Source organism: Schistocerca serialis, chromosome 5 (genome assembly GCF_023864345.2).
Source record: "Schistocerca serialis cubense isolate TAMUIC-IGC-003099 chromosome 5, iqSchSeri2.2, whole genome shotgun sequence".
NCBI classification, from domain to species: Eukaryota; Metazoa; Arthropoda; class Insecta; order Orthoptera; family Acrididae; genus Schistocerca; species Schistocerca serialis.
This window is the reverse complement of record NC_064642.1, coordinates 830521693-830534660: the sequence shown is the minus strand read 5'-3', so window position 1 is coordinate 830534660 and position 12968 is coordinate 830521693. Positions and strand designations below refer to the sequence as shown.

Genomic DNA, 12968 nt, shown 5'->3' with positions numbered 1-12968 from the left:
GCGTTCATAGATTTTACGTACGACCAAAACTTCATGGGTTATTTTTAGAATCTGCAGATAAAATATTGCTTTCAAATTCATTAAAAGAATCTCTCATTGTCCTTCTGACAGCTGCTTTCATTTTGCATAATTTCTGTTGGACAGCAGGGAAGTGACTAGGTTTAAAACGACTGTGCAAAATTCTCTGCTTTCTCAGCAACTTCCTAATATGTTTGTTGTATCAAATGGATCCTTTCCATCCCCTATATTTCTGTTAGGCACATAATTTTTCTATCACATGGTGGACAATACCTTTAAATTCCAACCAAAGATGCTCAATATTTTTGTGTCCCGTGGTGAATGCTTGGAGCTGACTATGAAGATATTCATTAATTTTATTTGTTTTCCCAAAAAAGAAAACTCTATGCTGTTTCTTTGGTTTTTTTTTTTTGCAACTTCCACTTACATAGAAGCCACAACGACAGCATGGTCACTAATACCTTCTTCTAGATTAACTTCCTCAAAAAGGTCAGGTCTGTTTGTCACCAAGATATCTAATACGTTCCCATCTAGATTTGGTTTTCTGACCAATTGCTCAAGGTTGTATGTTGAGTGTGCTCCTACAATAACTTCACACGAATCTTTGCTTCTGCCCCCCGTGATAAACGTATAATTTTCCCAGTCAATGGATGCCAGATTAAAGTCTCCACCTATAACTAATGGATAATTTGTATATTTATTTCCTATGCACTCAAGACTTTCCCTGAAACATTCTGCGACGTTTGCTGCAGATGCTGGTGGTCTATAAAAACATCCTAATACAATGGTCAATCCTTGTCTGATTGACAGCTTTATCCAGACAATTTCACATAGCAACCCAGTATCGATCTCAACTGCATTTAAACGGATTTTAACAGCAATGAACACACCACCTCCCATAGCATCCTTCCTAAACATTGTCCAATCCGAGTTCAAAATTTCGCTGCTATTTATGTCTGGTTTCAACCAGCTTTCTGTACCTAATACAATATTGGCATTGCTACTGTTTATTTTGGAGAGTAACTTTTATGCACTTTGCGAAAACTTTGAATGCAAGTCTTCACTAGGACATTGTCCATCACAGTTTTTTATCTATAGTAGAAGCATATATGGATTGTTTACAAGTGAGTGTAGCTCCATCACAAACACACAGGGTAAAAATAGTAAAGGAAACTCACAGTTCCAGAAATCGAGCACTTGCCCGCGAAAGGCAAAGGTCCCGAGTTCGAGTCTCGGTCCGGCACACAGTTTTAATCTGCCAGGAAGTTTCATATCAGCGCACACTCTGCTGTAGAGTGAAAATTTCATTCTAGAAACAACCCCCAGGCTGTGGCTAAGCCATGTCTCCACAATATCCTTTCTTTCAGGAGTGCTAGTTTTGCAAGGTTCGCAGGTGAGCTTCTGTAAAGTTTGGAAGGTAGGAGACGAGGTACTGGCCGAAGTAAAGCTGTGAGGACGGGGCGTGAGTTGTGCTTGGGTAGCTCAGTCGGTAGAGCACTTGCCCGCAAAAGGCAAAGGTCCCAAGTTCGAGTCTCGGTCCGGCACACAGTTTTAATCTGCCAGGAAGTTTCATATCAGCGCACACTCCGCTGTAGAGTGAAAATTTCATTCTACTCCCATTCAGAAATCAATTGAAATGTGTTCAAAAACTAACAGGGATGCGTTTCAAAATCATATGAATAATCGATAGACCAATGTGCGCTGGCTGCTAGGAGCTATGTGAAACAAGTCTTTCTCCCCCCCCCTTTCAAGATTATGAATTTGGCGTCCCCTTTTCCCAGTAGCATCTAAATGCTTGCAGCGACTGCTTGCACAGCCAACAGCCACATTCCTGTAGCCAGAAACGGGAGAATCTACTACTTAAATGCGAATAAACTGCGCATGCGCATGAGCCCGCTTGTAATTACTAAAACGAATCCAATGTAAACAGTTGTGACTTCACGCTCACCGGAGGCAATTTGTTGTTATGAAGCACTGCATAGTCTTCCTAAAGCCTTTGACACATTTTGCTGTTGGGAGATGCTTGCATGAGCACTGTGTGTCGTCGTTGCATATGGTGCATTTCCTTTGCAATTTAAGTTATTTTCGCTTTTTTTCTCTCATTTATGTTTTATTGTTGAAGTATTATTCTGCAGTAGCAGGATACAGTAATCTCCTTAGTTAGAGTATGGGCTCATACCAGGCAAAATTACAAAAATTCAACAGAAAACTAAAACAATGAAAAATTCCCAGAATTCTAAAAAATTGCCGGGTTTTTCCTGGTTTTCTGCTGGATGAAAAAATTCCCGGGTTTTTCCAGTATCTCTGGGTTGTCCCGGGTGGTATACACCCTGAATATAGTATCATCTCTTACAGTATTGCATCGCTTAGTCTGCCACTACACTCCAGTGGTGATGTCTAAAGATACAAGACTGTTCAGTGCTCTACATTCACCATCTGTGAAGTGTCACTACATAATGAAAACTGTCATTCTGAAAGACAAAATTTTTCCAAAGACGTCATATTGTTGTTGTTGTCTTCAGTCCAGAGACTGGTTTGATGCAGCTCTCCATGCTACTCTATCCTGTGCAAGCTGCTTCATCTCCCAGTACCTACAGCAACCTACATCCTTCTGAATCTGTTAAGTGTATTCATCTCTTGGTCTCCCTCTACGATTTTTACCCTCTACGCTACCCTCCAATACTAAATTGGTGATCCCTCCTTGTCTCAGAAGATGTCCTACCAACCGACCCCTTCTTCTAGTCAATTTGTGCCACCAATTCTATTCAGTACCTCCTCATTAGTGATGTGATCTACCCACCTAATCTTCAGCATTTTCAGTAGCACCACATTTTGAAAGTTTCTATTTTCTTCTTGTCCAAACTATTTATCGTCCATGTTTCACTTCCATACATGGCTACACTCTATACAAATACTTTCAGAAACTACTTCCCGACACTTAAATCCATACTCAATGTTAAAAAATTTCTCTTCTTCAGGAACGCTTTCCTTGCCATTGCCAGCCTACATTTTATATCCTCTCTACTTTGACGATCATCAGTTATTTTGCTCCCCAAATAGCAAAACTCCTTTACTAACTTCGACTACATACCATTATCCTCGTTTTGTTTAATGTTGATTTTATATCGTCCTTTCAAGGCACTGTCCATTCTGTTCAACTGCTCTTCCAGGTCCTTTGCTGTCTGACAGAATTACAATGTCATCAGCGAACCTCAAAGTTATAGAAGAGGTTAAATATAGGACAGAGCATCCTACCCCATAACTGCTCACTGTGCTGATTTCCTCAGGTGGCACGTAAGCACTGTATATACACAGCTTCTAAAACTAATTTCATGCATTAAGCAGTGCAGTACCCATGGGGACCATTTAAAAAATAAATAAATAAAATACAAAAGGCAAGCTTATGGCTTAATGCTAAGATACAAACGAAACACATATGTTCAGCATTTCCCCCCAGTACTTCAGGAAAACTTAAACCTCAGTGCAACCACGGATTTGATCCCTGTTCCTCCTAAATGCAAGTCCAGTGCATTGTAACACCATTATTTTACATTAATTTCATCTAATCCATAAATTTGTTACTGTAATGCAAGATGATAAATAATTTCAATACAGAAAGGCAATTGCTGTCCCAAGATACAACTTTACTCAACATTTAAAAACGGGGAAATACATTAGCACACAAAATAGCAACAACACAACTGATATGCAACACATTGAGTGATAAACTATGGATAGTCACTGAAGAAATACAGAAAATTTCAAAATTCATTTAATTTGTGATAATGATAAACAACATTAAAGTTTGAAACTTCAAATTTAAGCATCTTCATCTGCAGCACTGTGAGGCCATCATGTAGAAGAAAAGTTCTATTGAAGTAAAAACTAACTTAACTGTAACAAGAAGTAATTTCATTTCAAAGATTGGTGTGTATGAAACTTACATAACAAAGGGAGTAAAAATTAAGTGGTCGGCAGGCACTAGCTATGTTTTCTGGCTCATTTCCGTGCTAATCATCCACTTGAAATTTTAGCTATATGGCAAAGTTTTGTTTTTACTTTTACAATTTATATCACAGCAAGGACTTTTCATTTCTGTAAGTTCGAAAGGTAATGGCTGACAATAATTTTAACACTTATTTAAAACAAAATTAATTAAATGTACCTTTTCAGTTTCAATTTGAACTTCAACACTATCACGGAAAGCAGGATTCTTCATCATGTCCACCATCTGCAGGAACTGGGCACGATAGAGGTCCAAAAGAATTTGCAGAGCATAAGGTGTCTCAGCAGGTGCTGGGGGAATGTCAAGCTCTTCATGAACACTGCTTGTGTTCAAGGAAAGACTGGTGAGCTGTTGATCCACGCAACCTGGAGCTGGGGGCAACTTCTTGCCAATAGCTGTCAAACCATTTTTTGTGTTATGTTACAACCAAAGATCAGTGGTAAATTAAGAATACACAAAGCACAATATCTGTAAGAACCTTGAGATGCAGAAACCCTTCTCTCGAATTTGACACTACAGTTAAAGTTCTTCAGTACATTTTGAAGCAGACGGAGAGAAATACTTCTCATTTAGTACTGACCTAGGGCCAGTGTGGGCAAAGTACGGCCCACAGGTGTGGTCCACAAATGGCCATTTATGCAGTCCACCAAGACAGTAACAATTTTTTTGTAACAAGTTATACCTTACTTAAAATGCAAAGTTAACTAATGTATGCAATCATTTTAAAAGGTGTGGCCCTCCGTAAACCTCTTCTTTCACAAAAAGGCCTCCAAACTGAAACTGTTGCCCACCTCTGACCTAGGGGAAACTTATCACTGTAGCTGCTTTCGTTCATCTATTTATACACATTAATATATCACAATATAAAATTACATTGAGCAAATAGTACTATTTTTCTCAATTGCTGTTCTGTATTTTTTTGCTAACTCTTAGTTTTTTCCAATTACTAATGGCTGTTCATCATTCACTGAGGACTTACCCTGTGGTGACGTACTGAGTAATGTCTGACTGTGTAACAAGTCGAGCCCATTTATTTTTATTGCCTTCTTGGATTTCCCTTTCTTCACCCGGCCTCTAGCTCCTCGTTTCGTCTGGGCTCTCGGAGGCGGAATATTTACTATCTGCTGTGGTGGTGGCGGCTGCTGCTTTCCAACTCGTGTGAGTTTTCTTCTCAACTTTTTGGGATGCCGAGCCTTTGCTTTACCTCCGGGAAGAAAGAAAGAAACAAATAAATAACATTCATTTTGCTAAATATTTCTCACTATGGTCTAAACTTTTTAGTAAATGCACAATGTGACCTCTTGACAACACTTCATTATCTATACGGCAGAGGTCAAGTAAGTGGAAAAAGTTACTACTGTGAGTGAGTCTTCTGTGTATTCTAGAATATAGCGCTGATGATACTCTGGTATGTTAATCTTTAGGAGATAACATATTTGCTGTATGAACGATGTAGGAATGATTCTTATTCCTTGCAATTAAGTTTTACCTATTACAATTTGTATCTGTGCTAAATTATTAGAACAAAAAGAGCACTCACTGATCAGGATCTGTCATAGCTTTCACTGTACCCAGTATTATTTCCTGCCACTTTTTAGTGCATTATTCCATCTATGACTAGAGGTGGCATCCATAGAATGGACACACTGGATGCGGGTATACAGGCACTCGTGCACAGTTCTCTAGTGGCATCTACTCTTATGGCCAATACTGCACAGCCAATTTATTCTGACAAACATACTTCAGTTGTTACATACACTATCCTCGGTTGACACTTTATTGAAAAGGACATTCATTTGAAATAGCCTACATCACTGTGCAACAATATCAGATTTTCTTTAAGAACAATAACTAGCAAGGAAAGACATGACTAATAAATTATTTTCTGTCGACATTAACACTTTAAATGTTACAGACGTGTTCCCTGCACTGCTGAGTGCTATGCTACTTACTTAATGCTGATACCTGCACTGCGAGACAGCATTATGGCTGTTAGGAAATACTTATCCTATTTTAAGAAAACTATTTGGTGAAAAAAATCTGATGTCTGCACATCTTAATCTTGTTCAACTAAATTTCTTCAAATTAAGTAAAGCATTGCACGAAATATTTAAAGGTTTGTAGAGCTAAAAATGCATTTCATATACATTGTGTACTCCTGACTTTAGCTTATACACCTGCTGTGTAAGAAATATAGACAAGCTATCAAAATTTTATTCACAATTTAAGAGTAGACGTCCACAGTGCTTAAGGAAAACCCAGAGTCTGCATTTAAACATGTCCTCAGCACTGGGAAGTGGCAGGGCGTGTCGCGTTAACTCATTCACAGCACTCTTAAGAGTTAAACTATTTCCTAATCTTGGATACTTCCACTTTACCTTACAAGTCTATCAATAGCCTTTCACAACTCAAACTGTACAATGCACAACATTTGGCAGATTAAATTTTATAAATGCATGTACCATTAATATGCCTAATTTATTACAAAATGACAGATTAAATAATTTAATTGGATAGATAAAAAATCTACTAACCAGGTGGTGGCAGAACACAAGAAGGTTACAAATAAACAAGCTTTCAGAGCCAGTGGATCCTCCTCCAGGCAGTAGGGATGAAGGGGAATGAAGAGGGGTGAAGGAAAAGGACTGGAGATGTCTAGGAGAAGTGGTAGATTTTGGGCAAGTCACCCAAAATCGCAGGTCAGGGGAGACTTACCGGACGGGATGAGAAGGAAAGACAGACTGTTGGGGACTGCATTGGATGAGATTTGGAAGTCTGACATCTTGAAGGTGGAAGAGAGGGTAATATGCAAGACAGAGATTACTGCTTAAACATCGTGCATGAGTTAATAGTTAATGCACTATATGTAACACAGGTGGGAGGGGGGCAATGAAAAATAGATGGCAAGACAATGAGAGGTGTAGAAAACTAAAATGGAGTGAAGACGAGGGTAGTTACTGTGAAGATATGCTGAGATGGAAGACATTAACATAAATTAAGAACAGATGGGCAGTGAGAACTAAGGACATGTTGTAGAGCTAGTTCCCATCACAGAGTTCTGAGAAACACTTCTGGGAGAAGAATCCAGATGGTGCATGCATGAAACAGGCCCCAAGGTCATGACTGTCATGTTGTAGAGCATGCTTTGCGACAGGATAGTGTGTGTTGGCGGTATACACCCTCTGCCTATACCCATTCATCCTAATTGGTAATTTGGTGGTAGTCACACTGATGTAAAAGGCTGGACAGTGTTTACAGAACAGATGGTATATGATGCGTCTTTTCACATGTGGCTCCCCCTTTGATTGCATACATTTCGCCAGTTACAGGGCTGTTATAAGTGGTGGTGGGAGGGTGCGTAGGACAAGTCTTGCAGCAGGGACAGTCACAGGGATAGGACCCATAGTATAGTGAGATGGGTGCAGAAGAAGCATAGGGTCTGACAAGGGTATTGAAGAAGTTGGAAGAGTAACAAAAAGCTATTCTATGCGTGGTGGGCAGATTCTAAGACAGAATGAATCTCATTTCAGGGCACGATTTTACGAAATCGTGAGCTTGTCGAAGTAGCTGGTTAATACATTTGGACAAAGATAAGCTGTTTTTTGGAGGGATCAGAAGTAACAGAATTTGAAGTCTTGGCTGGGGAAACCTGCTTTTGAAATAGGCTGGTGGCATAATCACATCCAGTGAAGGTAGAGGTGAGAAAGGTGGTGTATTGCTGTAAAGAGCCTGCATCTGAACAAATATGTTTGCCTCGAATGCCAAGGTTGTATGGAAGAGAATGTATGACATGGAAAGGATGGCGACTGTCAAAATGTAAGTACTGTTGTTTGTTAGTAGGTTTAATGTCGATAGAAATGTGTAGCTGACCTTTGGTGAGGACGAGATCAACATCAAGAAAAGTGGCACAGGATTTGGGATAGAACCATGTGAAGTTTATTTGGGAGAAGGTATTTAGTGATTCCAGGATTTTAACAGGTCAGCCTCACCATCAGTCCATATGATAAAGATGTCATCAATGTATCTAAAACAAACAAGTGGCTGAAGGCTTATGGATCCCAGGAAAGCCCTCTCCAGATGATCCATGAAAAGGTTGGCACAGGAAGGAGCCATCCTGGTTCCTATGACCATGCCTCTGATCTGTTTGTATGTCTGCCCCCTCAAAGGTGAAGGAGTAGTTGGTAAGTATAATGTTGATTTGGATGAGTAGGAAGGATGTCATAGGTTTGGAATCAGGTGGCTGCTGACTGAAGAAATGTCCAGCAGCAGACAGGCCACGTGTGTCGGGGATGTTCGTATAGAGTAGTGGTTCCCTGCAGGTGGTCCGCGGACCCCCAGAGGTCCACGAGCTATGCCAGAGGGGTTTGCAAGATGCTATTACAATAAAGAATATATTAAATATATTTCGTATGATAACAGATTTTTTGTTTTGGCCGCTTCCTGGATGAGTAGAGCTCAAGCGAATGCTAACTTCTGCATCTAGCGTCTTCCTAGAGCCAACTGACACTAGCACACTAGCACAAAACAAGAATTAGATAGAGGCAAATGGTTCTGCTGTATGCCATTGGACTGCGCGCGCTGCATCTTTCCAGCTGACAACTGACAGTCACTTTACACAGACACTCGCATTTCAGACAACAATCGGCCATTGTTAATTTATTGACATTTTCAGTTCATACTCAATTCCTATATTTTTAAGGAGTTTGTTAAACTAAACACCTAGATTTCAAGACAAATATTTTGAGCAATAATCAATGATGGCTCAATTGAAAAAGTTTTAAGCTCAATATTTTTTCAATAATGAAAATGTCAATGTTTTTTCTAAGTATCAAAAATAGAAAACGTATAAAAGGACTCTTAATTTGGCATTTTTAGGTACTTGATACTGTGATATGACAAGGTACCAATCATGCTCGATGACGGGGTCCCCGAGAAAATTTTGTTGGGAACCCCTGGTATAGAGGGAGGTGGCGTGAATGGTGCAAGTATGGTGTGTGGTGGGAGTGGGACAGGCACAGATTTCAGACGATCAGGAAATGGTTAGTATCACTGATACAGGAGGCAAGTCTTTGTACTATGGGTTGCAGGTGCTAATCAACTAAGGCAAATATACATTCAGTAAGTGCTTTGAAGCCAGCAATTACAGGACAGCCAGGATGATTGGTAAAAGGTGGGGTGCACAGATTGGGTGGATTGCCATCCTTTCCATGTCAAACATTCCCTTCCATACAGCCTCGGTACTAAAGGCAAACATACTTGTTCGGATGCAGACTCTTTAGAGCAATATACCACCACTCTCACCTCAGCCTTCACTGGACATAATTACTCCACCACCTAGTTCAAAAGCACATTTCCTGGGCCAGCACATCCAATCCTAGTACTGCTGATCCCTCCAAAAAACAACTTTGGAGCACACCACTGGTCACTAAGTATTATCCTGGTCTTGAATGTATTAATCAGCTACTTCAACAAAGTCACAATTTCCTGAAATCGTGCCCTGAAATGAGATTCACCGTGTCTAAGATTTTGCTCACACAACTAGAATAACATTTTGTTGCCATCCCAAGCTCTGCAATATTCTTGTCAGACCCTATGCTCCTTTTGCATCCACCTCCTCACCATATGGCTCCTACCCCTGTGATTGTCCCCAATGCAAAACTTGCCCTATGCACCCCACTACCAGCACCTACGAGGTGTAATTGGTAAGTTTTAAGAATGGACTTTTAATTGCGTAATGATGGTACTTACATGCTACTGTGATACATCTCCTTCAAAATAGTCCCCTTCTGACTGAACACACTGACTCGAACAGTGTTCCCACTTTTAAAAACATTCCTCGAAATTTTTTTCCTGAAGTTTGTTACGGATGGTTTCCGTATTTGTCTGGATGTCTTTAACTGAGTCAAATCGCTTCCCTTTCAGTGCAAATTTCAATAGGCAGAACCCCGCACGGGCCAAATCAGGGAAATATGGCGGTTGTGGAAACATAGAAATTTTGAATTTGATCAAAAATTCAATGATGGAGAAGGCACGATGAGCTGGAGCACTGTCATGGTGTAGCACCCAATTTCCACAATGCAAGCCTTTTCTTCCGCATCTTTTTGAGCAAACACTCAAGGACACATTTGTAGTATTCCTTGTTAATTGTCTGTCCCCCAGGGGTAAATTAATGATGCACAATACCTGTAGAATCAAAAAGATCACCAACATTGTCTTCACCTTCGACAGACTTTGTCGTGCTTTTTTCGGTCGTGGTGAACTTGGGAGTCTCCCACTGCGAAGACTGCACTTTGGTTTCGGGATCATATCCATATACCCACGATTCGTCACCTGTAAGTACCCTGTTTAACAAATCTGGGTCATTTTTAGTCCGATTAATCAGTTCTTCGCACACTTCAAGTCAGTATTGTCTCTGCTCACTAGATAACACTTTTGGAATGAATTTTGCAGACACTCGACACATGTTCAGATCTTCAGTTAAAATTGACTGAACTGCATAGAAACTTAAATTCAGTTCATCAGCAACTTCCCTAATTGTAAGTCTACAATCAGAGCACAGTAAGTAGTGAACTTTCACAACATTTTTGAGGTGGAAGGACGGCTGGACCATGGTTCATCTTCAAATAATTTGCGGCCATTTTTACATCTGTTGAACCAGACAAAAACATTTGACTGGCTCATACGATTATATCCTAAAGCTGTTTTTAACAGTTTGTAAGTCTCAGAAGCTGATTTTCCAGTTTTAAAACAAACTTTCCCACAAACTCGTTGCTCCGTTTTTACGTCCATCTTCATGCAGACAGAATCGAGTGACAAGCCTTAACAGACCCACACTCAACCAGCTGCCACAATGAACTGAATAAAGGAAACTCATTTTCCTGTCAGAGGGCTTTCAAGGACAAGGTAATGACTCACTCCCCACCCTCAGTGTACCTGCCCGCCAAACCAGTAAGCAGTAGCGGATCCATTCTTAAAACTTTCCAATCACACCTCGTATACCAGCTCTGTAACTGGCAAAACATACAGTATCAAAGGGAGAGCCACCTGTGAAACGTCACATCATATAACAGCTGTCACGCAAATTATCAATTAGGATGAATGGGCATAGGCAGAGGCTGTATACTAGCAACAAGCAATATCCTGTTGCAGAGCATGCTGTACAACATGACAATCATGAGCCTGTTTCACAACATGCGCCATCTGGACTCTTCCCCCAGACACCAGTTTCTCAGAACTCTGCAAGTGGCAACTAGTGCTACAACAGATCCTTGGATCTTGCCACCCACCTGGCCTTAATTTACATTAATGTCTTCTGTCTCAGCATTTCTTCACAGTAACTACTTTTTCTTCACTCTGTTTTAGTTTTCTACGTATCTCATTTTCTGACCTGTCTATTTCACTCTGCCCCTCTTACCTCTCTTACGTAAATGCACTTACCTATTAACTCAAGCACAATGTTTAAGCAGTAATCTCTGTCTTACATGTTACCCTGTCTTCCACCTTTAAGCTCTCAGGTTTTCAAATCTCATTTGATGCGGTCCCCAACAATCAGTCTTACCTTCTCATCCCGTACAGTAAGTCTCCTCTGACCTGAGATTCTGGTTAGCTTTTCCAAAAATTACCCCGTTTCATAAACGTCTCCCATCCTTTTCCTTCACCGCTCTTCTTTCCCCTTCAACCCTTCTGTCTGACGAAGGATCCATTGGCTCTGAAAGCTTGCTTAATTATAACCTTCTGTCACATGTGTGTTCTGCCATCGCTTGGTGAGTGGACTTTTTTATCTATCCAATCAAACTATTTTGTCAAAAATAGATTGTTTTTGTTGTTATAATGAGTGATGAGTAATACCATAAATGATTCCTTTTATCACCGAGTGATCACTACATGAATGCAGACATCTCATAAGGGATGTAATATTCACCTACTGTTGTGGACCTATTACTGCTCACCACTTAACTTCCATTCCAGGTTTTGCAATGCAACATAAATTTTATCACGTAATCAAATTGTCACAAACACAATAAATCTAACAGATATCATTATCTTACCATTGTTGCTACTGCTGTTGTTGTTTTCCTCCTCACTCTGACTACTCTTGCCCTTACTGCTACACCAGTCACTCCATGCACGCCTAGTTGTTGGTCCAGTGACCACACGACTTGTTACCAATGCAGAACTGTCGTCACTGTCATGAGAGCTGTTGGAACTGGTGTCCAGATTCAGCTGTTTACTGAGATCACGCCTCGCACGATCTCTCGACGTACGAGGTGGTGTGTTCTCTTCTTCACCGCCTGCTGCCGCACCTCCACCCTGCAAACATGACCTCCATGAAATGTGGAAAACAATTTTGTTTCGGATCATGAGAAGGTGCACTGATAATTGCGACTCAGTTGATAAATTCAACTGCACATTGCACAGTCACAAAGCAGCAGATTGAGACAGTCATATTAAATAAATGTAACTTACTCGGTTATCCAAATCGCAAAAAAGTATTACAACAGCAAAACCTCAAGTTATTAACCTGTAACTACACCGCTGTGAGGTGAAGCAGACTCTTCTGTATATCTTCCTATTGGATGGCAAGCTAAACATGCCAGAAACCTGGCATTGTTGTTGCAATTTGTTTCTTATTTTTGGGCCTTGAGAAGTCTCACAGATGTACCGTATTGTTTGCAGGTCATGTTTTTGTTGAATGTTACCATTTCTCCATGGTGAGGAAAACTATTAAGAACAAGGCAACTGAACATTATCTTGCAGCTGCCCGGGCTGCAACAGATTCTGAAAAATCTCTGAGAAAACTTTCTGTTTTGGAGGTATGAGCCTCAAACACAGAAATAGCATTTTGAAAAATGAAAAACATCAGCCTTTTGTTATCCTTGTTTGAAGTGGAAAACAAGATATCCGTGTCAACGGTGCGGTGTTCTGATTTGGTTGGAGAATTGTA

At 40.3% G+C, this 12968-nt stretch overlaps 1 protein-coding gene across 3 annotated transcripts in view; it reads right to left on the bottom strand.

Annotated features, from left to right (window-relative positions):
- The window catches only part of LOC126480701 (histone-lysine N-methyltransferase, H3 lysine-79 specific), a 206108-nt gene that overhangs the window by 52037 nt on the left and 141103 nt on the right, over positions 1 to 12968 (bottom strand). For all 3 annotated transcript variants that reach the window (XR_007587454.1, XM_050103945.1, XM_050103946.1), the window contains 3 exons: positions 12073 to 12334; positions 5004 to 5228; positions 4184 to 4419 (listed from right to left, as the gene is read on the bottom strand). Coding sequence is in view for 2 of the 3 variants with exons in the window: in XM_050103945.1 (XP_049959902.1) it covers positions 4184 to 4419; positions 5004 to 5228; positions 12073 to 12334 (723 nt within the window). In the remaining variant the exon portion in view is untranslated. The remainder of the gene's footprint in view (positions 1 to 4183; positions 4420 to 5003; positions 5229 to 12072; positions 12335 to 12968) is intronic.